Here is a 26397-nt window from a genome sequence, read left to right as displayed (position 1 = left end):
GACACAGATAATCATTGTTATTCTAGAGGAAAGTCTCTGCATCTCTGTCATTTCCTGCTCTTGTTCACTTTGAAGTCAAGGTATTTCAGTGTAATTGTGATGAGTTGATTAATGTAAAAATTAATGACCAATATGACAAAGATCAAGGAGGCCAAGAAAATGGCAGACAGTTGTGAAATCCTCAAAGCAACCTCTTTATAGAGTGAAACAGAGCATTATAGGTTATTACTGAACATATCCAACTCATCCAACTGGTTTTGATTTTTAATACCTGGAGTCGACAGGTTATATCAGTGGACTTTAGAGCAAGAATAAAGAGGAAACCAATTTAATTTCATTATTTAATTTTACCATTTATTTTTAAAGTCTTACATTTATTTTGCTTCATATTTTTATACAAAGATGCTATTTTGTACAGGATTTTGTACATGTTATTGTTAAATATATAATCTAATGTTATATATTGTGAGATTTTCCGATTGTTCTTTTATTTGTGTCAACATGAAAAGCATACATTTGTTTTTAATACCTCTAAGTGGAAATAAATGCCAGCTATCACACAAACAAAATCTATTATACACTGTAAAAAAAATTCCGTAAAATTTACGGTAAAAAAACGGCAGCTGTGGTTGCCGGAATTTTACCGTAAAAAATCTCTGCATCTCTGTCATTTCCTGCTCTTGTTCACTTTGAAGTCAAGGTATTTCAGTGTAATTGTGATGAGTTGATTAATGTAAAAATTACTGTGAAAGTACTAGAAGCCACGGATGTACAGCAAATCACACAGGGTTTTACAGTGTACACAACATGAATATTTCCTGCTGCTTCCATTGCCTTTGAAGTCACATTATTGTCATTTAATTGTGATCAACTGTAGAACTACTACTGTAAAAATTACTGTGAAAGTACTAGTAGCCAGGAAAATACTGCAAATTCATACAATGTACACAACATAAGTATTGTCTTTCTGATCTTTGTGGCCTATTGTATTTTATATATGAAGGCATATATTCATATTATTAATGTAACTTGAGAGTTAAATGACTACAATGCCATTAAAGGGACAGTTGACTGAAATCCCAAATTCAAATACCATACAAATAACTTACCATACATCTATACATATTTGTATAAATGGCCGGTACCAGGCAGTGGCATTGATCTTTTTCCAGATCAGATTTTGATCACGTATATTTCCATATATTTTTAATTGCTTATAAATAGTTTAAATGTACAGTATATGTATGCCCATAAGATATCAGATTGTCTTAAAATGTGATGTCATTTTAAGGCAACGTTATGCTATGTAATTAAAAATTATGTTAAGTAATTAAAATGTACTTTAAGACTTAATGAACTCTTGTTATTATTGCGGTTCAATTAATGAAGGGCAAAATATAAAATCATTATGTAAGTAGTCATTTAGCAGGCACATTATCCATAGTGCCCTAGGCTTCTTACTGGTCAGCCTGCTGGGTCAAGGGCCTGGGGTTTAGTGGGATCAGTGATGATCATGACTAGCTCCTTGTTTAGATAAAACTAGCAACCTTCTGATTACAAACCATGGCTATAGATTGCAAAAAAAATTTTTTTTTGTATTTGCATTTTACATGTTTGAATTTGTTGAGTAATGAAAGGGGGTTTAGTGACTGGGTTTTAATAAGACAGATTTATTTATTTTTGAATGTGTATCAGTGCTAATACTAAAACTAAAACTATTACCTAATAAACAAGTGAACATATAATGAAGGTAGATTTTAACTGACAACTGAACAAGGCATTTAGCATGCTAGGCAAGTTGTTACATGTGTTTCAAAATAAATGTCTCACCAAATTATAACTAATGATTTGCAACTTATTAGTTATTAGTAATAAGTTGTTGACCAAAGCAATGTTTTGACATTACTTTTTTTTTTTTTCATTTTCTTTCCTTGCAAACAGGTGTAAATAGCTTCTGTATAGCCTGGTAGAAACTCACTCCATGATAGTGTTTTCATATCTTTCAAAAAGAGGAGAGTGATTGATAACGGCAGTCAGAAGAAAGAAAAAAAAACATGGATTTATGATGCTGATGACTGTTGAAATGTGTCATAACACTCTGTAAAAAGGGTCCATATATTGCCATGTTGTTGACTAATACCAAAGAGACAAAAGTCCAAGTGCAAGGTTTCCTGAAGAGTAAGCTGGGGACAATTAGTGATATACAAGATTTTGATCTCAGCAATTTGTGTTGCTTTTTGTTCACTCGTACTCTTTGGGAACATTGAGTGACATCATGATAAGATCAAGATAAAGAGCGAACTTGTTATTCCTTAAGACATTTGAAATCCTGTCGAATCTGCCTGCCAACATTATACAGCAGCTAGAATCAGTTTATATTTTTTGTGCTTTTTCATTGATTTTTTTTTAATGGCTTTCCAAAAAAAAGTGGTCTCTTGGCTCAACTTGCCCCCAGTGAGGGGTAAGTTGAGCTAGAGGGAGGGTAAGTTGAGCCACATGGAGTTAAACTGTGCCATTGATTATGCTGAAGTAAAACTGAACATTCATGGTATATCAAAAGAAGAGAAAATCAATAAAAATGACTTCTTAAAATCTATGTGTGAGCCTTGAGATGGACTAGCCTTTCATGCAGGGATTTTCCTCGCCTGTGGCTCAAGACGCTGGTTAGGATCCAGCTCCCCACTAACCTAATAAGGACATAGGTTTGGATAATGGAATGGATGGATGGATGACTTCTAAAAAGTTTTATTTAAAGATACAGTTCACAACTTTGAAAATTAAAATAAAATTTATTTTAAATTATTTTTAAAATTCTGAACAAAATAAAGTTCAAATTGAAGAATAAAAAAAAAAAAAACTGACTGCAGTTGACCTTACAGAACTGGGCTAATATACTCAACATCCCACTTATAATTGTTGCGAGAAAATACAGTTTCAATAAACATCAATGGCCAATTTTCATAAACAAGGCCGATTTAAAATTTTCAGAACAAAATCAAGTTCAAAACAAAGAACAAAATAAAAACAATTTTGGTCTAAAATTAGTGAAATATCATGTAGAATTACAGTAAAATTATACTTTATAATCATAAGAAGGGGTGAGCCACTGGCTCAACTTACCCCAAGACTGTCGGCTCAAATTACCCCACTCCGACCATTTTAACAAACTTGTATCCAGCAGTTTAGAGCTAACATCATGCATAGAGTATAGCCTCATATTCTAACTTCCTAAACCACAAACACTTGTGTGATATTTTTTCAGATTTGTCTGTAATTGTTCAGACACAAGAAGCATGAGTCCTTGAACATAAAAAAAAAATCACTTTGAACAGCAAAAAAAACAAAAAAACAGTTTTTTGAACCTAAATGTAGTTACAAATTATTCTCAAATGGGCCTCTCTCCATCACAGGGTCAGTAAAATGGTTAACTCTTCAAATATGTGTGGTCATATCACCAATTTTGTTTAAGGTTGTCTAGAAACAAGGGGTGGCTCAACTTCCCCACAGGCTCAAATCACCCCGCCCTCCCTATATGTAATGAAAATGTAATATAATGAAATTCAATGTGCTACTACTTGCTGTTTTAGTTGTCGTTATTTGTGAGATTTACTAGCAATTTCTGAGTGAAAATTGTTTCGTAGTAAATCCTCTAAGCGTTTTTCTCCAGTGTGGTATAACGCATTTCTATAGTGAAACAATACTGCCATCTGGTGATGTGAAAGTGCTTTAGTTGGTATCGCAGATCTATCGCATTAATTAGACCACACATAATATGTAGATTAAAATTTATTTATACGTGCTTTCATAATGATTACTGGAACGTATACTATTGAAAGAGGTGAAAACTTAAACTTGTTATTATACTCTTAACTTTTAAAGACTTAATAACATCCTTTTTAACTGCCCCACCACGTCAGATCACTGTTTCCTGGTGCAGGTGCCCTAGTCCCCTGGCTTCCTTCTTTCTAGAAATCTTTTTCTCACGGCCCGCGCTTAGTTGTGACAGGGTAAGCAGCGAAATTATCAACGGACGGGGCATGGAAAAGTCACAGCTAAAATAAGTTTTGTCTGTTTAGTCAAGATAACTTGCTTTGGTTTATTTCTTTACACCCGTGGCCGCTTTTCTCTGCGCTGGTGGCCCGTTTCGGCGTACTTCTGTGTGGTTTTTGAGATTTTCAACGATGGGCTCTTTTATTCACTTAGCCGCTTAGCTTTTAACGTTAGTTAGCTGATGGATTTTCAGCAGTTTTCCATAAACACTGAATACTGTGGAGAACAAATCTTTAACTATAAACACAGTAAAGTTGTATTGACGGCGTGTTTTGAAACTTTAACTTAACGTTAATTTAATCTTAAAAAATGTATTAAAATTGAGCCAACTTGTGAGTTGGTGTACAAGACAGAGAAGGGGCAGGTTAGCAGATGTTAGCCAGCCAAGTTAGCTAGTCTAGTGAGTCCATAATAGAAACTGGGAGCTTTCAAGAGGATTTAAAAAGTTCTCTTTGTCAGACTTGTTAGTTAAACTACTTTTAGCTTTAACATTGTGTATTTGTAGCGTCCCGTCATTAATATGTAAAATGGTATTATGTATTTCAACTTATAGGTATATTCTCAAAACCCAGTGAGCTGTCTTAATAGACAGCAGATTGGGACTTCTTATGCACGCTTGAACTTGTTTATCCTGCTCAAAAATGCTGTCTTGGTAGGCAGATAACTTGGATGTGACAGTTTTGTTTTTCCAGCATTATTGCTATTTTGTTGTGTAAATCAGAGTGATGTTTGAAGTGTGTCTTGACTGTCTTGTTTCTTTTTGTAGGAAATTTGGGGAGCTCCCTCAGCCAAAACGTTTAACAAAGTAAGTGCACAGTAAAGTTCACGTGTAATGCTTAAGCATTTATTAGGAAACTACATCTTAAATACATTTTTCTATTGTATTGTTTGGTTTTGCAGAGAGGCAATGCGCAACTACTTGAAGGAGAGAGGAGATCAGACAGTACTCATACTGCATGCAAAAGTCGCACAAAAATCATACGGCAATGAAAAAAGGTGAGTGACGAATTTTAGGCGTAAACGTGTATGATTAACTTTGTGTGTTGTGGACCTTGGATAATTAATCAGTAATTAAAAGCTGTTTAGTATATGTGAATCGTCACTGTCATTGTCATCAGTTTTGGCTGATTTTATCATAAATGGTCAGCTGAGACACATTAGCCTTTACACGTATTATTTACATGTGTCTCCAGTAACCACTTGTGTTTGGATTTCATCTGAAAGTTTCAATTTCTGAATTAATGCATTTATGTAATGGTTGGTGATGTCTTTTGCTGTTTTCTGGAATGTGTCCGCATGCATTTCTGATTACTGACGAATATGGACCCAGTTTACACCTTTACTTAAATAGACCCCAATGGAGTTAATGGGGTCATAAAAATGGCTGTTTATGGTATAGTCAAGCCTCACACTACTTTTTTTTTTCTTGTTGAATATCCTGTTTTAACTTGGGTATATGGCACATTTCAGAAGTTAAACGGATTTAGTTTTATGTTGACTATGAATCAAGTTTTGGGGAAGTCCAGTTAACACATAACTGGTGCACATTTCATGTAAATGAAGGAAGGGAGGGCTGTGTAAAATCAAATTTCTTATACAAGCATCCAGGTGAATTGTTCTTTAATCAGTTCAGATTCTCTTTGATTTCATTAGATTCTTCTGTCCTCCACCATGTGTGTACCTGATGGGTTGTGGCTGGAAGAAAAAGAAGGAGCAGATGGAGAGAGAGGGCTGCTCGGAGCAGGAGTCTCAGCCTTGTGCCTTTATCGGCATTGGAAACAGTGAACAAGAGATGCAGCAGCTCAACTTGGAGGGCAAGGTGCTTTATGGATTTTTTTATTGCTACACATATTGAAACTGCCTTTCTAAAATAACTTCAAAAATCCCTTTCCTGACATAGCTTTTGTGCTTTGCTTCTGCAGAATTTTTGCACAGCAAAAACGTTGTACATTTCTGACTCGGACAAACGGAAGCACTTCATGCTTACAGTGAAAATGTTCTACGGGAACAGTGCGGATATCGGTGTCTTCCTCAGCAAACGAATCAAGGTCATCTCCAAACCTTCCAAAAAGAAACAGTCGCTGAAGAATGCAGACCGTGAGTGAACTTCTTGTTTGTGTCCCTAAATGAGTCATAATTTTCACTCGTCTCATTTTTTTATGTCTCTTATAGTGTGCATAGCTTCTGGGACGAAGGTGGCTCTTTTTAACCGCTTGCGGTCTCAGACTGTCAGTACGCGGTACCTTCATGTGGAAGGGGGAAACTTCCATGCTAGTTCACAACAGTGGGGAGCCTTCTACATTCATCTATGTGAGTATTTTATCACAATCGTCTAAATGTATTTTTGGCTATTGCTACAAATTGCTACTTATGACTGGTTTTGTGGTCCAGGGTCACATATAGTATGTTAAAAACAGCACCAAGACTTGACATTGATCCCTAGTGCATCAGGAAGGACACAAGCAAAGTTCATTACATCTAATTAATGAATGTGTAAAAATGATGTATTTGTCTTTCAAATTTTAAAATATGCAGTTTTTCTAGTTTATTTATGGATTGGTAATAATGTGTAATTTTGAATTCCAGTGGATGATGATGAGTCAGAGGGAGAAGAGTTTACAGTCAGAGACGGTTATATCCATTACGGTCAGACGGTGAAGCTGGTGTGCTCTGTGACAGGCATGGCTCTTCCACGACTGGTAAGCTATTATCCACTTTAACATTCATCAGTCAGAATGACTGTGACTGTTCATTATTAAAAGGGTTGGGCTAAGAAATTGTGTCCTGTTCAAAGAATGATGTATAGCTGTGACTCTGAATTAACGTCCTATTTTTTTCTTTGTACAAATATGTTTGTGTAACAGTTTACATAGCAAGGATTTTTAGGAGGTGAAATGTTGTGTTTCTGTGTGTAGATCATTCGTAAAGTGGACAAGCAGACAGCGCTAATGGATGCTGACGATCCTGTGTCCCAACTACATAAATGTTCCTTCTACCTTAAAGATACAGAGAGGATGTACCTCTGCCTGTCACAAGAGAGGATAATTCAGTTCCAGGTTTGTCCATTGGTACTTCTAAAATTTTATTGGCTGAAATAATGCACTATAATTGATTAAAACAATAACGTTCTCTAAATTCGTGTTTGAATTCTCATCATCTTAATCATTTTGAGGCAATGTAGCCTTTTTAATGGTAAACAATTATAATAGGCCTATTTTCCGACTACTCTCAGGCCACATCCTGTCCCAAAGAAACAAACAAAGAAATGATCAACGATGGGGCGTCATGGACAATCATCAGCACAGAGAAAGATTAATAGTGATTTAATAATGATAAAATAATTATTTCTGCCATAATTATTCTAAACTGCTATTTTACAGAAATGGTGTTTACAGAATATTGTTAAAGTGGAAAAATATTGGTAATTCTAGCCTCATGCTCATAGTTTTGATTAAAATGCATCACATCTGGTCGGGCGGTCGCATACGGTCTAGCCGCAGAAGTTCAAATATTTTAACGCAGCCGAAGCTCAAATCGGATCCGAAATTTCCACATACGCATATGATAGGATTTCTACGCAGCTCCCGCACTACTCTTCATTGGAAATGAATGACTTTCAGTTTATGGCTTGTCAATTGTCGGAGATAGTGGAAAGGCGGCTTTAACTTTGCAGATACCCTGTGATGTATTGAATTGATCTCTATTTATGTTTTCCTTTGAGCAAAATCGTTGCATATATATTGAGAATATCCATTACATAATTGCCAGCAATTCATGCTTTCACATTCTTTTTCCTGCAGGTGTGGCGAAAGTGTGCTCTGCGTGGTTCCCGACATTTCTGCGTTCCGTGAGGGGTGGCGTTGGGTTCGGCAGCCAGTGCAGGTTCCTGTGACCTTGGTCCGTAATGATGGCATCATCTACTCCACAGCTTTGACATTTACCTACACGCCGGAGCCAGGACCGCGTCCTCACTGCGGCGCCGCGGGAGCCATACTGCGGGCCAACAGCAACTCCTCCACCTCACCATCTTCATCCTCCAGCCTACTGCTGCAGTCAGCCATCGACAGCCAGGCAGGATACGTGGCAACAGGCGTGTCTTCATCCTCCTCTTCCTCGGCTATGTCTGTCTCCTAACCTTGGAATCTCAATGTGCGTTTGCATGTGTGAGTAAGTGAGCCTTTGTGAGAGATGGTGATTCGTCCACACATAGACTTTCCTTGATTCATGGGATACAGATCACGAAAACAGATAACGGTGCGACAGAGAGAGAATAATGAGAGACAAGACTTCACACAAAGACTGGACAAAACAAATGAAGATGTCTCTTTTCTGTTCTCTCTCTCTGTCTCTCTCTTTGTTGCGGTTCTTTTTCAATCTGTTTCCTCATGTCAGAGGAAGTGGCAACAGAAGTGATGTGTGCCGTGGATCAAGATGCCACAGGATCAATGCATAAGCCTTACATGAAAACAAAAAAAACAATCAAAAAAAAAAAAATACTGTCTCTTCAAAACAAAGCCTTTTCGAAGTAAGTGCAAGCTGGAAATTGCTTTGAGAGATGTTGTTTTCTACTAAAGGGCTTAATGCACTGTTTCGCCAGGCTTGGAAGAAAAGTTATAGTAATATAGTTTTTACGGACCAAGGAATATTATTATTATTATAATTTTTATTGATATATAATTTTATAAGCTTTAGCTAAGGTACATTTTTCACCTTTTTCAGTTTTATAACATATAGTAAACTTTTGTTACCAAATAGTTTTGTATATTTCTTGTGAGTGTTTGGGCTCAGAAGGAAATGGTTCACGCATTTTAAAAGCCTGAACTTATAGCTGCCTTTACTCGTCTTGGCAAATGCCTTAAGTCTTCTGGAGTTTCACCAGACACTTTCTCTTTTGTAATAATATTTTCATGTCATGTATATTGGTCTTTTTCCCATTCTTTTTTTTTTTTTTTCTCCACTAAACCGAGATGTAATATTGATGCCGTTTTTGTGTATTTGGGAGAAGGTGACTTCTGATTTGTTAAAAATGTTTTCTCATATGAAGTCTTTAACACAAAAGCTTTAACTGACTTGGCCGTGTGTGCCCCATCGTACTCATCAGATACACATAGCCATTGATCTGGCCCTTTTTCATTGGTTATAGATATTCAAGCTGCCAACATAACAGTAACCTATAAAGTATCCCACACCAAATGGCTTATATTTAGTTGAACATAAGCGCAAAAATTCTTTTAATAGGTCTGCGATTTCGAATTAATTGGTTGACTCAAATCCTGTGGTAGGAAAGGACTGTACTAGTCTCATTTGCATATCATTCATGCTTTCATTGTCATGATTACTGTTAGTATCAGACTAAAATCAGCATGTAGGAAAATTGCTGCTTTGTTGTCATGTGGTTTAACCATATAGAGAAGGAAGTGTAGTGATTCTGTAAGTGCAGTCAGGTTACAAGTAGCATGCATGAATGAAAGTTTGAATTATCTCAGTGTTTTTAGATGTCAATCTAAGATCTCAGTGTCAATTTAGGGTCAGATTTACTAACAGCTTGCACCAGTGCAAACCCTCTTTTGGCGTTAAGAGGCTACTGTCAGAATTGACTGAAGACAGTGAAAAATTAGTGATGAAAAGGCATGGATACGGTTATTTTTGTGGCTGATCTTATTGCATATTAATTTGTAGGAGTTTCCCTTTTAGACAAAATTTGTGAGGAGAGTGTTTAAATGAATCATGCAATGAGATTTACTAAGGTTTGCAGTAGTCAGTTTATTGGTATTTGCGCCATTATTTAATATGCACAAAAAAAGTCATGTCTTAACCCATTTTGCACTTGACATGCCTGCGATAGTTGCTAATTTGTGCTCCTCTTGGTAGATTGCGTTGGTCATTGGAAACGATCAGGCTGCGTCTGTATACATTAATTTGCACATTGTCAGTAGATCACCCGCAAAGCGTTCCACTCCTATCAACGTTTTTACCTTTTTATGGGATTGTGGTCTCACGCTAATATGCCCCGTTCAGTAAATCTGGCCCTTAGTGGGTGGCCTGACCAGCTAGTTCACTAATCAGTCTTATAGTTAGTTGAATATTTTTAATTAAACATGGCATCTTAAAAACAACACTTACCACTGAGATGCTCAAATGGATGTTTGAATGTGTAATGGTTGTACTAAAAATCTAGATAAACTAGTCAACCTCACTAATTGACTAGCTTGTTTTTGGACCCATCCCTGCTTGTAGTCAACTAGCTTAGCAGTGTCAAGCTGAATGGAAAGAACCGGAAAAAAGCACTTGCTCTCGCATTGCTGCGTGAAGATGTTTGGTTTGTAGATTACAGGAAATGAAATCTTATCCTTCCTTTCATATGTTTTGATTCATGAAACCGCAGAAGTGGCACAGCCTTCATGAGCATCACTGCTACGTCAAAATGTGCCCTTTTAAACTGACGTCACATGATTTTTTTTTTGTTTAAATTGTTTAGTACCAAATGTTCGATTTTGTAATAGCTATTGTCTAAAGCAACTAGAAATGAGGCCTTAAACCACTACTGCTTAATAACAGGATGAGTTGGTAGAATATTACACTACAAATTATGTCCTTTTATGAAAAGGACATAAGTATTTGTTTATACCTTTTTCAGTATAATTCACAGAGCAAAATGTCATCTCATGTCTGTGGATCTTTGTTTCTTTTGCTGTCCTGTTTATGTATTTTTCCCCCCACCCAACTCTACATGCATCGTCTGATCCGAGAGAAAGAGACACTTGTGAAATAGCAAGGTATGGACTGTATTTTGTTACTTTTTGGGATTTATACAGGAACAGCAAAAAGTAGTTCCTCAGTGGTTTTGGTTCTTTTAATTTATGAGGTTCTATCATGGCTAATATTAATATATGAGTCTAAATGATATATTGATTATTTTATACAACATTATTGCTGTTACAGTATGAAATATTCTTTTAATGTTAATATTTCTAAACATTTCTTCCATGATTGAGGGAAAATGACTATGAAACTTCTTTTGTATATCATATATTTTTTTAAATAGTCAGGCCTTGTTTGGTCTGCATTAGAAACTGTTGCTTTGGAAGAAATAAAAGCTAAAACCCAGTAATTCTTGCAAAGCCATTAACTAGTATCTACTGTGAGCTTTTTTTCATCTAGTTCCTCAATCAGGGAAGAATATTAAAGCATACCACGTGCAAGTGCCGAAATGAAAACTGCCAAATCTAAAGGTCACTCACAACTTTTCCATTTATGCTTTCAGTGTTATTTTCCTCTTGTATCCAGTTGTCTTCCAGAGTGTTCGAATCAGAGGACCTGATTGGTTCATTTCAAGACTAACCATGTTGAGTTTTATCATTTCTGTCACACAGGTTAGTTAGTTTGCCTGTCACCTGTGCCACTGTGCTTACATTGAACAGAAACTAGTGTATTAGATCACTGTTATCTTTGTCCGTTTTGTCTGTAGAAAAAAAGAAGAGGTGAGAATTGATGTCTGTTTTCTCAAGCGTTTCAATGGTTTGTTTGACATTTGGGACATTACCAGCCTTTGCCAAATGGCTACCAGCTGTTCTGGTTTTGAGTGCATGCTCTCTAGCAGATTTGAACTGTATTGGTGCTGTCTAACTCTTAAAGGGCCAGTGTATCTGTTGCTTTTGGAATGGATCACTAAACATTGTAATAGAATCAAAAAGTGTCAAGTTTTTCATTTATTTTTGTCTTTTACGGTGCTAAATTAAAACCATCAAGGAAGTGTGGTATGGAGATTGCAATACTGACCACTGTGTGCATAAAAGGATAGTTCGGGCAAAAATGAAAATGTCATGAACTGTATGATTTTTGTTTTTTTTATGGAACACAAAGTTATATATATTTTAAAGAAAGTTTTGGTTGTTTTTGCCAGTACAATGAAAGTCAGTGTGATCTGAAAAAATGCTGGACCATATTGACATTTATTGTATGGACTAAAAAATAAATGAACATAAATTGTATACATGTATAAAAAGTATACACGCACTAGCTGTCAAAAATTTAGAATAATAAGTACGTTTTAATGTTTTTGACAGAAGTCTCATGCTCACCAAGGCTGCGTTTTTTAAAAAAAAATTAAAAATACAATAAAAAAAGTAATATTGTGAAATGTTACAAATGTAAAGAACTGTTTTCTATTTGAATATTTTTTTAAATGTACTTTTTTTTAATGTGCGCCGTGCAGTGTCACATGATCCTTCAGAAATCATTCTATTATGCTGATTTGGTCATTTGTTAATTATGGATATCAGTGTTTTGCTAATATTTTTGTGGAATCCATGATACATTTTTTTTTTTCCGGATTCTTTGATGAATAGAAAGTTCATAAGAACAGCATTCATTTTGAATTGAAATCTTTTGTAACTTTGTATATACTGTCACTTTTGATATATATATTGATACATTTTTGGATAATTTCTGAAGGATCATGAGACATTAAAGACTGGAGTAATGACTGTGAAATGTTACAAATGTAAAGAACTGTTTTCTATTTGAATATTTTTTTAAATGTACTTTTTTTTCATGTGCGCCGTGCAGTGTCACATGATCCTTCAGAAATCATTCTATTATGCTGATTTGGTCATTTGTTAATTATGGATATCAGTGTTTTGCTAATATTTTTGTGGAATCCATGATACATTTTTTTTTTCCGGATTCTTTGATGAATAGAAAGTTCATAAGAACAGCATTCATTTTGAATTTAAATCTTTTGTAACTTTGTATATACTGTCACTTTTGATATATATATATTGATACATTTTTGGATAATTTCTGAAGGATCATGAGACATTAAAGACTGGAGTAATGACTGCTGAAAATTCAGCTTTATCACAGCAATAAGTTACATTATGAAATATATTAAAATAGAACAGTTAATTTGTAATATTTCACACTATTACTGTTTTTAATGTATTGTTTATGAAATAACTGGTGAAAAAAAAAAACTACATAAAAATAAAATTATAATTATTTGACCGCTATGGTTATCCTTTGCATTTTTAATCTAGTTTTGAGTATAAATGTCCTAACTCTCAGATGAAATAGTGATTTGGTCGAATGCTAAAAGTAGCGGTTTAATGTTGCTTCATGTATACATACAATTTTCATATGGTTCACAGTATAAATAACCTCATACTACAAAAAGTGTTTCCCAGAGTATTGCTTTTTTGTTGTGGGGGAACCCCAGTTTAGTCATGCAGCGCTGCTGAGTAGCAGTGCACGAAACTACAGTATGGTGGTATACCATTCCCAACACACTGTTTACCACTCTGAGTGGTTGCAATATTAATTGAGATGCAAATCTTTACAGTGGGGAAGTGGATTGACTTACATTGTGGTGTGGCAACAACAAATTGGACCTCAATACCACTAAGACTCTTGAAATGATAACCTATCTAAACAAGTAGCTGAAATTCTAGCTTTACTGGTTATGAGGGATTCTGCAATATAGTGGAATCCCATAAATTCTTCTCCAAACATCTCCAACAGTAACCAATAGGACAGAAACATCAAATTGTCAGATTTAGACACACACACAGAACTAAACCCATGTTTTAAAGTCAACATCCCATATGAGAAGCAAAGCCTACAGAATCTATTTTTTTTTCTCCATTGATGACATCTATGCTGGCCACCAGGGGCAGAAATGAGATGGTGTTTCTCATATTCACTTTGAAGTGAGTTTGCCCTGAATTACAGTGACAGACACCTGTCACTTGTACATGTTTCAAGGGCCAAGCGTTTCCCCCACTGCTTGGCATCCACTCGCTCATGCCCCAGATTTTATTTTTAGACCATATGGAGTTGTTGAGGTGTAACTTGAATCTCTCTTTCTGTTGCCGTTTCTGAGTGTATGAGTCGTCGACCATGTTCATCTGATAGGGATCTAAATGTAATCCTGAGACCAGGATTGTGTGTGTTTGTGTACATGTGGGCCTATATGAGAGAGCAAATGCGTTGTTTTACTGTGAAAGCCCCCAAATGGAAGGTTCTTGAATAGGATAAAGTTTGCCTAATATTGTCATAATTCTTGAGTCGGGTGTAGAGATGCTCCCAAATTAAAATAAAAAAAAATGTAAGGACTTAATTTACTCCATCATATCCGTCCAAACCTGTAGCATTTCCTTCTATAAAACACAAAAAGACATCTTGAAGACTATTTCGACTGGTTTAGTGCATACAATGAAAGTCAAAACATTAGACTTTAGACTTGATAAAGTAAACAAACAACAGCAATAATACATTATATACAACTATTTTAGTCAACATTCCTAAGACTCATTTGTTACTTTAAGAATATAAATTAAGTCACAAATTAAAGCTGTTCATTATACATTAAGTATATTCATGTAATACTTGTATGAACTGCATTATTTAGTTTTGAACAATATCCCTGCAGAACGAGCGTCATTTACCCGTTATTTAATATTTTATTGTTTAATTAATTTTGATTTGTTAATACTGACATTTCTTACTAAAGTTCAATCCAATCACGTAACCTAATTAATATTCATATCCCACGTCAACGTCTACTTCTCAGCAAATCAGTGTACTTGGCAAGCGGCACGCAGTCTAATTAATATTCATGAGTCGGATTAGTAAATCAGTTTTTGGCGTTGGAAGTGCAGACGCACGCAAAGTTTGGTGACATTTAGTAACTAGAACACTTTCGTGTACACGCATTATCCAAACATTTCTAGAGAGAAGTACTATCGCTTCATGAGGATCTTCGTTCATAAGAAACCTGGCTTTCAGAAGGACTTCTATTCTTTGTCATCGTATTAGTATTTTTGACTTGACTTTTGAGTGTTTTGAAGGTGGAAGAGTTCTTTCGTTAAACGTTTTCTAAAGTCATGTTTATTATTCTGTTTACTTTGTTCCTCTTTTGCTTTGGGATGTAACAAGGAATCCTTTTTTTATTATTATTTATTCATTCATTTATTTTTATTTTTTTGGGATGTATCTGTCTTTTTAAATGTTGTGATTTATCCTTTGGGGTTGCGAACAAACATTTCTAACAGTTTGTCGTTTTTTTGTGATGTATTTTTTGTGTAATTCCTACAACATTACACAATATGTTGCTTTTCTAACCGGCGCGCCAATCCTTTTCTTGGAGCTGGAGCTGTTTATAGCATCAATATCACGTAACGCTGCATTTGGATGCACATGTGTTTTTTAAATCATAGACAGTAAGTGGCACTTGAACCCTGCGATGCATAAGTTCTGCCTCACCGTATTGCTGGTGCTGCGCGGACTCATCATCTGCATCTGTTCCAGCGATGAAGTGCAGCACCCTGGACTGTACAAGGACACACCTGTGACCTCAGGCACGTGTGCACGACCAAATATACAGAAATTTTCATATGTATAATGTTTATATTTGCTAAACCTCAGCATGACTCTTGGCATTCTGAAGATCCATGCAATTTGCAGACTAATGGATAAGAAAAGAGTAGTTAAAACAGTTGATTAAATATTTTGTAGCTGATCATAACTAGAAAACTAGAAAAATGTATGTAGTAAAAATGTATTATTAATGCATTTATTATAACACAATTACACACACACACTCATGACACCTCTTGGTGAAATTGCTGTAGTGAAATGTTTAACTGTCCACTTTTCATCACAGATCCATGTCTGCAAGTGAGCCCTCCGTGTATGACAGAGGCTGACCGCTTCAGCCTGGAGGCTCTTCAGCACATCCACAGAGAGATGGATGACGATCAGGATGGAGGCATTGAGGTGGAGGAGAGTGTCGAGGTAATCAACGTTCACAGATGTTACAATCACAAGTCAGAAAATTAGTTTCCTCACACCCTAATGTGAATCCTGCAGGGTTTCCACACCTCCTGACCAATGCATTTTCATGTAACCGTCAAATGGATAAAAAAAGAGCAGATTAAATATTTTATAACTAGAAAATGTATTTAAGAATAACTGTAAAAATTTATAGAATGTTCAATTACTTTTCAAAGCCTTGAAACTGGGGCTGCATGATTAATCGAAATAGACTAAAATTGGATTATGGCTTAGTGTGTTTATTTCAAAGGTTGCAATTCAATTAACTAAATATATGTGCTGCATGTTTCAATGTGAAGCATGATGTTAAACATTTGAAAATGAAGACAGCCATAAATGTTAGTATTGCAATTTTACAGTTGTAATGTAAAATAAAATGATTATATTATTTTTCTTAAATACTTAAATTATTTTACAGTGAAATATTAAATAGAGTAATATTTCTTATTTCAGTTTTTATTTAATAGTAGTAGTAGCAGCAATAATAATAATAACAACAACAAGATTATTATTATTATTTAATAGGCAAACTGATAAATAATCACAAAATTTCATCCAAATTGTGAAGCCCCCAAAACAAACACAGCAGGCCAGGAATTTTGCTGTGAATATTGAAACATACAATATAGAAATTTCAACAGCTTCTAAAATGTAAACTTTAGAAATCCATAAAAATCCTTTACATTCTATTTGTATTATAAATATAAATTATATATATAGATCATTTTGAGACTCTAATCCCACCCTTACCCTAAACAAACCACTTCTCAACAGTTACAGTATAACATATGTATAGTATATAATAAATCATAATTTTGACAGAAAAATCACAATATGTAATTTTTTGAAATTGTGCAGCCCTACTTGAAATCATACTTGTCAAATTTCCTTCAATATATTTTCAGTTATTCCATGACTGTGCTTAATTATCCTTGTCTCTTTAGTTACACTTTAGTGTTTGTTTTTTTTGCTGCTAAATTGAACAAGTGGTAGAGTAGCACAAAAGTAGTACTTGTGAAGTCTAAGGACTAACAAGCTCAGCTTAACTATTTTTGTATGTCTGTGTGATGTTTGTGTAAGAGCTGAAGTGTTATGCCAAAGCACCCTTTCTCAAGCCTGTTGGTCTATTTAGAAACACGTTTCCATCCAGCACCTCAGACAAAACGTTCAGGCTTGGCACTGGGAGAACATAGCAGAGGGGGATGAGTTTCCAAGTAATGTCCTGACGTACGTCCGTGTCTCTGGTATTGGGTTTCTTTTCCTTGTTGCTATAGATATGGTTTAGATGGATCGAAGCAGTGAAGAATCCTGGAATCACATGGTGCATCTGATTACAGCAGACAGATACCAAAACACTTTCACACTTGAGCTCTTTCGATCTTGAATGTTTACTCAGCTGTTGTTTTAAGTGTGTGTCACTGCATTTGTAGGACTTGGGTGTCTGAAGTTAATTTCAAACAATTTCTCATGCGTCCGCATCTCTTCTGTGCTTCTTACTGTAGTTCATCATTGAAGATATGCAGCAGCAACAACAGGCAAACAAGCACAGTAAACTCCATCACGAGGACCAGCATATCACTTTGGAGGAGCTTTGGAAAGGCTGGAAATCTTCTGAGGGTAGGATAGTCTCCATGATTGAGTCTTAATATGTTCTTAATGTCACTTTCTGCCCATCTTTTGGTTCTTTCACTGCTTTCTTTCCCTCTATCAGTTCATAACTGGACTCAGGAGGATGTCTTGAGGTGGCTAAGAGAGTTTGATGAGTTGGCTCAATATGAAAAGTGCTTCAAAGAGCTGCGTGTCAATGGGAACACCTTGCCCAGGTGAGACAAATCAAGACTGAACCGAATGAAAATTCAACAATTCTCAACAGTTAAACCATAAAAGGCATATACATTTACAGTGCTATTCATTTTAGTTACAATATACTATTATATAGATAGTCATAACAGCATCAGAAATCACAGAGAACAGAATAAAAATGTTATAATGTAAATGTAAATGTGATTGCACTCAACATACACTACAGTTCAAAAGTTTGGGGTCGGTATGATGTTTTAGAAACAAGTCTCTTATGCTCCCCCAGGCTGCAATTATGAGAGAAAAATACAGTAAAAGCAGTGAAATATTCATATGATTTAAATTAACTGTTTCTGTTTTAACACATATTAAAATGTAATTTATTACTGTGATGCAAAGCTGAATTTTCAGCATCATTACTCCAGTCTTCAGTGTCACATGATCCTTTAGAAATCATTCTAATATGCTGATTTGCAGCTCAATAATTTTTTTTTTGTTGTTATTATCAATGATGTGCTGCTTTTTTGTGGAAACCTTTTTTTTTTTTTCAGGATTCTTTGATGAATAGAAAGTTCAAAAGAACAGTATTTATTTAAAATAGAGATCTTTTGTAACATAAATGTCTTTACAGTCACTTTCAATCAATTTAATGCATCATTGCTGATAGATATTAATTTCTTTAAAAACAAATCTTACTGACCCCAAACTTTTGAATGATAATGCATTTAGTTAATTGCATTGATTAAATACAATAAACAGCTTTATGAAATGACATAGCTAATAGTTTCTTGTTTTGCATTTACAGAATTGCTGCCAATGAGCCATCATTTATGAGCACTTATCTGAAGATCCAGGACCAGCAACACAAACAAAAACTCAAGCTCAAAGCTCTGGATGTAGTGCTGTTTGGCCCACCTACACGTATGTATCAACTTTACATATATTGACATAAAATGTTAGCTAATTATTTTTAAATAACCATTTTCCAAACTCTATGTTATACACTCAGGATATGAACACTTCAGTCTCTGATCAACATAAGCAATTGTGAAAATGAATTATTAATTATAAAATGAAGTTAAATTGCTGCACTAAAAAACTCCTAAATATTTTGCATCTTCTTTTTGCATCAGTCCACTGACTGAATTGTGTGCACTATATGCTTCAATTGTAAATCAGATCATTAAATGACTGGAGCCACAGTATAATGAATTCTGATCAAATAGTCGTGGCTTTTTAAATGTCATTATTACATATACAGGTGCATCTCAATAAATGAGAATGTCGTGGAAAAGTTCATTTATTTCAGTAATTCAACTCAAATTGTGAAACTCGTGTATTAAATAAATTCAATGCACACAGACTGTAGTAGTTTAAGTGTTGGTGGGTTTTTGTTAAATGTGAGCCAAAATCATCACAATTAAAAGATCCAAAGACTTAAACTACTTCAGTCTGTGTGCATTGAATTTATTTAATACACGAGTTTCACAATTTGAGTTGAATTACTGAAATAAATGAACTTTTCCACGACATTCTAATTTATTGAGATGCACCTGTAGTTCTAACTGATGTGTAACATTTGAGCACATTTGAAATCAAATATCCACGCACGCCTGTTGAGAACACACAGTAGAATGACTCTCACACAGTGTAAAATATATTCAGCAGATATCCAGTCAGCAGGCAAAATAAACACACAGACGTCACATAATATATTTATTGGCTGTCTGACTAATATTCCCTTTGCTCCAGGACCCCCACACAACTGGATGAAAGACCTGGTTCTGATAGTGTCAGTAGTAATGGGTGTTGGTGGATGCTGGTTTGCACAAGTACAGAATAAAGTATCTAAGGTACATATTACAAAGATGATGAAGGACCTGGAAAGCTTGCAGAGAGCTGAACAAAGCCTCAGAGACTTACAGGAGCAGTGAGTACCTCTTCTAGATTTCCAAACCTCCACATTCAGCATTAATTTGAATCATATGATACGATTATTCACCAAAATGAATAAAGCTGTTTGATTCACACTTGATTCAACAAGCCACAGTTAATAATTTTTCATAATTCAGACTAGTAGTAGTTTATGCTGGTCTTATCTTATATTGGTCTTATATATATTGTTCTTTAAAAAACATAAAAAAATATTATCAACCCTAAACTTTTGAACAGTGGTGTGTGTATGGTATATATACAGTATATATATATATTTTTTTTTTCTTTTCTTTTAACAATTTTTAAATGTCACAAATATATTTTTACTATTCAATAAACATTGTGTTTTTTATAAAAAAATAATTCTGGCACTAAAATAGTTATGAAACCTCATTAACCATCAACATTACATTTACACTAAACAGCACAAAAATGGGACAATATTCAAAATCAAAATATAATTATTTATTTTAAATACATAATTCATTTTTAAACCATTTCATTTAAATCATAAGGAATCAATTCACTAAAATTAGACTTTCCAACATAACGTACAAGAGAGAGTGACATTGGAGAGCATTTTTTTGCCGGATCTTACAGCACAAACACTGCATTTTGTATGTTTTGAAAAGGTTGGAAAAGGCCCAGGAAGAGAAGCGCACCGTGGCGGTAGAGAAGAAGAATCTAGAGGAAAAGATGAGGGACGAGATTCAGGGTGCTCAGGAAGAGGCCAACCGCCTGCACAAACTCCGAGATGGAGCAGTGAGTGAACTCACCCGTCTTTGGTATGCAGAAGAAGAGCTCGGACAGGTTAGGATCTGCATTTCTCACTGTTAAACATCTCCCAACAAGACTCCACTTCACCCCATGGTTCTCTGTGCTCCTCGTAAAGGTGCGTGATGCATTGAAGAGGGCCGAAAAAGACATGCAGTCCTTCTGGTCAGTTCCTGAAACTTTGCAGCTGTGGCTACAGCTCACCCATGAGGTGGAGGTCCAGTACTACAGCGTCAAGAAGCATAGTGCAGTACAACAACTCGTTACAGCTAAAGATGAGGTATTTTAGAGATGAACGAGTCTCAAATGTATTACCATGCATGGGATCAGTTTGAATCATATTTTCAGGTTTCAGTTGTTTAGCCTTTGGAATTAAAGCAATTGTTCACCCCAAAATGAAAATTTGCTGAAGATTTACTTACCCACAGGCCATCCAAGCTGTAGATGAGTTTGTTTCTTCATCGGAGCAGATTTGGAGAAATTTAGCATTACATCACTCGCTCACCAATATATCGTCTGCAGAAGAAACAAACTCATCTACATCTTGGATGGCCTGAGGGTGAGTAAATTCTCAGCAAATTTAATTTTTTTTGTAAACTATTCCTTTAATATTTACAATCTATATTTATTTATTCACTCTGTGTTTTTGCACAGGCTGAGAAGATCAAGAAAAAAAGGAGTTCTTTGTTGGGTACACTATATGTTGCTCACAGCTCCTCATTGGATCAAGTGGATCAGAGAATTCTGGAGGCCAAGTAATTAGTTTTATTGCATTTAAAACTTAAGCCATTCTGAAAAAAATAATGCAATGAAGTTTATAAAATTGTCAATGTTTGCCCAAAAAATTTTGGGGAGCTAGTGTATCTATGCTAAGTTTCATATTTCAAAAGGGAATGTTCGAAGCATAAGTACACTTAGTATGGGCTTACATTGACCTGCATGTATTTTGTCAAGGAATGCACTAGCAGAGGTGACTGCTTGTCTACGGGAGCGTCTGCACCGGTGGCAGCAGATTGAGAGCTTGTGTGGTTTTCCTGTGATGAAAAATGCAGGCCTACCCAGTCTCACTGCTTCACTCTACCCAGACCCCAACTGGATGCTAATGCCCCGGGCTGCAATTCAGTCCTATCAAATGCCTGTTTCGGTGGAGGACATGGAAGAAGAAATGCCGCAGATTATACCTCAGATTCCTGGTTGGTACTTGTGTTTTTTCTTTCTTAGTTTATTACAGTTTCTTTTTTCTGTTTTATATATATAAATATGTCAACCATTCAGATCATTAAAAACTGTGAAAAGCTGTGAGAGTTTTCTGACTGATTAAAAAAGGTGCATTACTCATCTGGCTGCAGGAATGAGTCCCAAAACCCAGAAATGCACTTGTGGTTCTGTTGTCATGAAGTCAATAGTTGTTTGAAAATGCCTGATAAAAGCTTGAGGTGTTTTCGAGTTTTATTCTTCAACATAGCATAGTAATACCCCAGTCAGGGTTTTCTTGTAAGGTTTTAGGCATCTTGAAAAAGCCGGTTGCTAACAAGTGGCTAAATGAGCCTAGAGAGTTTGTCATGGACATTAACCATCATCAATTGCTGGGCAGTCGTGGCTTAATGGTTAGAGAGTTGGACTTGTAACCCAAAGGTCACAGGTTAGAGTCTCGTGGGAGTGAATGACCAGCACTCTCTTCCACCCTCAATAACACGACTGAGGTGAGACCCTCGAGCAAGGCACTGAACCCCCAACTGCTCCCCGTGTGTGCACTTGTATGGGTTAAATGCAGAGCATAAATTCAGAGAATGGGACACCATACTTGGCCACACATCGTGTCACTTTCACTTTCATCAAGATTAAAAGATTTGTCAGAAGCTTAGTGGTAGTGACATTGAAGTCATGTGTAGTTTAGTTTATAACTTATGGCCTGTCCACACGAACGCGGTTATTTTTAAAACTGCAGCTTTTTCTACACGGTTTGGCCGTTCATCCACATGCAAACGCAGCACCAGTTTACTGAAACCGCACATTTTTGAAAACACCTGCCAGGATGAAGATTTTCAAAAACTGGTTGCAGTGTTATCGTGTAGACAGCGAAACCGGAGTTTTTGGCTTGTGACGTCAGCGCTTGCGCTGTTATCTCCGCCTACTGGAAACTTTTTCAGGCTTCTGATTGGCCAACATGGCTTTACGGTTGAGATTATACAACACCTGTTGGTTTGGCATGCTCTTGACAGTGCTTCATAGCATGCGTTTGCATTTTCATGTGGATGGAGATTTTTTTTAAAAACAGAAGAAGGAAAAACTCCGTTTATAAAAATACCCGTGTACGTGTGGACATGGCCTTATTGCTTCTGCCAATTGTATTCAGGCTTTACAATTCATAAAAATTGTGCTAATTTGTAAAGATTATCTTTGATGAACAAAATGTGTAAGAATTACTTTTGTTTTACTGCTTTCCATCAGGTAGAAAAAAGTTTTCAACACATTGCAGCACATTTAAATAATTTTAACTGTTCGATTATTAAAACCGGCATTAATTATTCATATACTTTTCAGTAACAGTTGCACCTCTGAAATGTTCCCCACGATCTCTGGTACGCTCTCGCCGATCTGGGCATATTGTGCCATCACCTGTCATCGTATCACCTGACCCAGACCTCCTGATTCCCATACGAACTCCAGTACGCCGATATGGAGATGAAGAAGAAGAAGAGCATATCAAATTCTCCCCTCTTGTGAGACAGTATGTCAGCCAGACATTTTGTCCTTTGATTTTGCATTGCATCGAAAAGTGCAGCTCAAAGATTCTTAAAAATACTGGTACTTTACAATAAGGTTCAATTCATTAACATTAGCTAATGCATTAGGTATTATCAACTAACAATAAACAAGTTTTACAGCAATTATTAATCCAGGTTAATGTTAATTTATGAATATCTTCTCTGTATGAACATTTGCTGAGTGTCCCTCTTTCTGACAGGGAGTCTATGGAAACATCTTCAGATACAGATTCTATCGGGTCCTCCATCAACAGAATGTACAGCACCCTTGATGTTTCTCCTCGAAGAAAATACATTTTCTCTGACAACATGCCCCGAAAGATCTCCCTGGATGAACAAGAGGACAGCCCCTCCCGCAAGATCTCCGAGGGGGAGATGGATGAATCTTTGGTGAACACCTTAAGGAAAGTTTCACGAGATGAACTTGATACTCCATCAAGAAAGACATCTAGAGACGAACTAGAGGCCACTGTGGACCATCCTAAACAATTGGGTAGAGGAGAAACTGAGGCTAGCATCGATTCAAGGAAATTCCCCAGGGATCTACCTTTGGATTCCACAATGAGGTACTACTCTACAGAAAAGATGTGTCCAGCAGCGATCAGCATGGATAGTCAGAGACAACGATCACTCAGAGACAGAAAAGACCATATGGACAGCATTTCAAAAGTGATACCAAAAGCAGAGCTCAATATAGACACCACAAGTGGAACAAGATATTCAGATGCCTTAATGAACACTTCCATTAAACACAAAGAAAACCTGGATTTTCCAACCAGTATCCAGCGAGGAAGAGTGTTTAGGGAAAGCTCCTTTGATGCCACCTTTGATAGTTCAGTGGAAAGCTCTAAACAATTAAAAATGTTAGGCAAAACATATTCATCCAAAGACATCCCTTCACGAATGATGGCACAAGATGATTTTGATGTGTCCACGGATTTCGAAAGACAGAAAATAAGAGATATTTCAATGGATACGGCTTCAAAAAACATACTGAAAGAGGAGTTTGAGAGAAGCAAATCCTTTAAAGAGAACAGGGAAATTCCCTCAAAAAAAATCTCTCGAGATGAGCAAGACATTGCAATGGAGACGCAACGAATACAACGCAAGATAGACAGCTCTGTGGAAACTCCCATTGGTAAAATACAGAGAGAGATGGTGGGTCTATCTGTGGAGGCTCCAAGGTGTAAGATATCGCAGGAAGAATTCCTGGTTACGAACCCTGGACAGTTTGGCCCGCCTGACCTAACCGTTTACTCGTTGATGCTCTGGAAATCAGCCTCAGACTCGCTCAGCACACTAGTGTATGACGGCATTCTAGAAAAGTCCTACGGGAACCCTCTCATGCCTAGTCCTGGTGATCTCAGTCACGCGGCTTCAGTGTCTTGTTCTTCCCAAAGCCTTCTCGGAAATGAAGGTCAATCTGTATATGTGTCTTCTTCAGAATTTGGTGGTAAAGACAAGGGCAAGACATCTTCAAAGCTCAAGAATATATTCAAAAAGAAAAAGGATTTAGAAAAATATAAAGACTCATAAAGGTCAACAACAAGTAGGAATTCAGACACTTTTAAAAGACCAAAGTCTCTTATAAAACTGGCTTGGAAAGCTGCCTTGTAAACTAGAACATAAGCATAGCTAAACATGCTGAATGGAGTAACCTTGGATTTTCTTGCAAAAGGTTTTTCTTAGATAAGCAGGGCCCTCAGCTAAATGGATGCAATCTTGTGAAACAAGGAGCAGAACTGCACTTTTCCAACTTGGATTCAGAGATACTGTATTACGCAAGATGTTCTGTCCTGTGAAGCTGCCGAGATATTAATTGCACATTTTTCTTTCTTTATTGTGGGATCTATTCATCATTTGAAATAATTTGCAATGACATGGACATGTGGAGTTTTTGCTCTGATGAACTGAGACTTTTGCATATTAACAAATCATTGTAGCATTGAAGACACAATCACAACATGCTCAACCTATTTATTTGATTTACTAAAGTTTTCACAAAATGTCAGGAAAAAAGAAGACAAATCCAAATGACTACTAAAGGTTGCCTAAGATACTGTATTTACAACAGGACTAGCAAAAATTGTATATAAAAATATGAGCCTATTATTCATAAATGTGTTTCAATGTATTGGATTTGATTCTAATGAAGCTTTAATTAATTGCTAGTTAATACAGATGGAGCTAGGTAATAATCTAATAGGATTATATTAAAATGTTTACATTTTTGCTAGTCCTCATCATCCAAAGTTAAAAAGTTGCAGTTAGATGAAGGATATTTGTATTTAATTATATGTTTGATTGGGCATCAAACACTGACAATTATTTTATTCAATGTAGTTTATTGACGTTTTTGACCTTGAACTTAGATTTTTTTATGGCTTGTGTAAGTATTTCACATTTTAAGTCAGTTAAGTCTGTTTTGGTGGTGTCTGTCTGATTTTATTGTACACCACTTTGAGCAACATTTGTTTTTTCAAAAAAATAGATTTGACTTGGGGAACTATTCTTCTTGAAATTACATTTATCCTAATGCCATTTCAGATATTTTGTGGGATCCTGCCCTTTTCCATTCAATATGTTCTTGTGAAAATATGAAAAATAAATTTGATTTAAAAATAATATTAAAGGAATAGTTTAACCAAAAATGACAATTTGCTAAATATTTACTCACCCTCAGGCCATCCAAGATGTAGATGAGTTTGTTTCTTAATCAGAACCAATTTGGAGAAATGTAGCATTACATCACTTGCTCACCAGTGGATACTCTGCAGTGAATGGGTGCCGTCAGAATGAGAGTCCAAACGGCTGATAAAACCATCACAATAATCCACAAAACTCCAGGCCACCAATTAACATCTTGTAAAGTAAAAAGCTCAGTGTTTGTAATAAACAAATCCATCACAAACATGTTATAACTTAAAACGAGTCGTCTATCCATAATGTCGCTTTCTCCAATGAATAAGTCATCTTATCTGACTCAGGAAAGAACTGTGCACAGATCCAACACAATTTATAAGTGAAGACCGTTCAAAAGAGTTCTAAACAAATATGTTGGCAGGTTTTGGTCTGAGAGGACAAAAGGGAATAGACATATTCACTGGAGGAGCGTTATTATGAATTCTAGACTCTGGATTGTGGAGTATTTTGGTCAGAAGCAACGGTTTTTAAGTTTAAGTGCCTTGATTGATTTGTTTCTTACAAATACACAGCTTTTCACTTCACAAGAGGTTAA

General features: G+C 35.9%; 2 protein-coding genes across 2 annotated transcripts; both read left to right on the top strand.

Moving 5' to 3' along the window:
* The first annotated feature begins 4719 nt into the window (after positions 1–4719).
* On the top strand, positions 4720–11803 carry LOC107714197 (recombining binding protein suppressor of hairless-like). The gene is made up of 9 exons (XM_016519967.1): positions 4720–4855; positions 4951–5046; positions 5704–5869; positions 5973–6147; positions 6223–6360; positions 6637–6749; positions 6966–7106; positions 7283–7362; positions 7851–11803. Exons 1-9 carry the CDS (start codon positions 4776–4778, stop codon positions 8182–8184), a joined length of 1323 nt encoding a protein of 440 aa, XP_016375453.1. The 5' UTR covers positions 4720–4775; the 3' UTR covers positions 8185–11803.
* Positions 11351–25260, top strand: LOC107714208 (stromal interaction molecule 2-like). Its single transcript, XM_016519977.1, has 13 exons — positions 11351–11423; positions 15267–15407; positions 15713–15843; positions 17385–17499; positions 17594–17705; positions 18488–18603; positions 19435–19612; positions 20250–20427; positions 20510–20671; positions 21046–21146; positions 21346–21584; positions 22936–23122; positions 23360–25260. Exons 2-13 carry the CDS (start codon positions 15293–15295, stop codon positions 24693–24695), a joined length of 2970 nt encoding a protein of 989 aa, XP_016375463.1. The 5' UTR covers positions 11351–11423; positions 15267–15292; the 3' UTR covers positions 24696–25260.
* Positions 25261–26397: the final 1137 nt, after the last annotated feature.

This window comes from Sinocyclocheilus rhinocerous, unplaced genomic scaffold (genome assembly GCF_001515625.1).
Source record: "Sinocyclocheilus rhinocerous isolate Xijiao unplaced genomic scaffold, SAMN03320098_v1.1 scaffold1591, whole genome shotgun sequence".
NCBI lineage: Eukaryota > Metazoa > Chordata > Actinopteri > Cypriniformes > Cyprinidae > Sinocyclocheilus > Sinocyclocheilus rhinocerous.
Note: the sequence above shows the minus strand (reverse complement) of the source record. Positions and strands in the feature narration are given on the sequence as shown.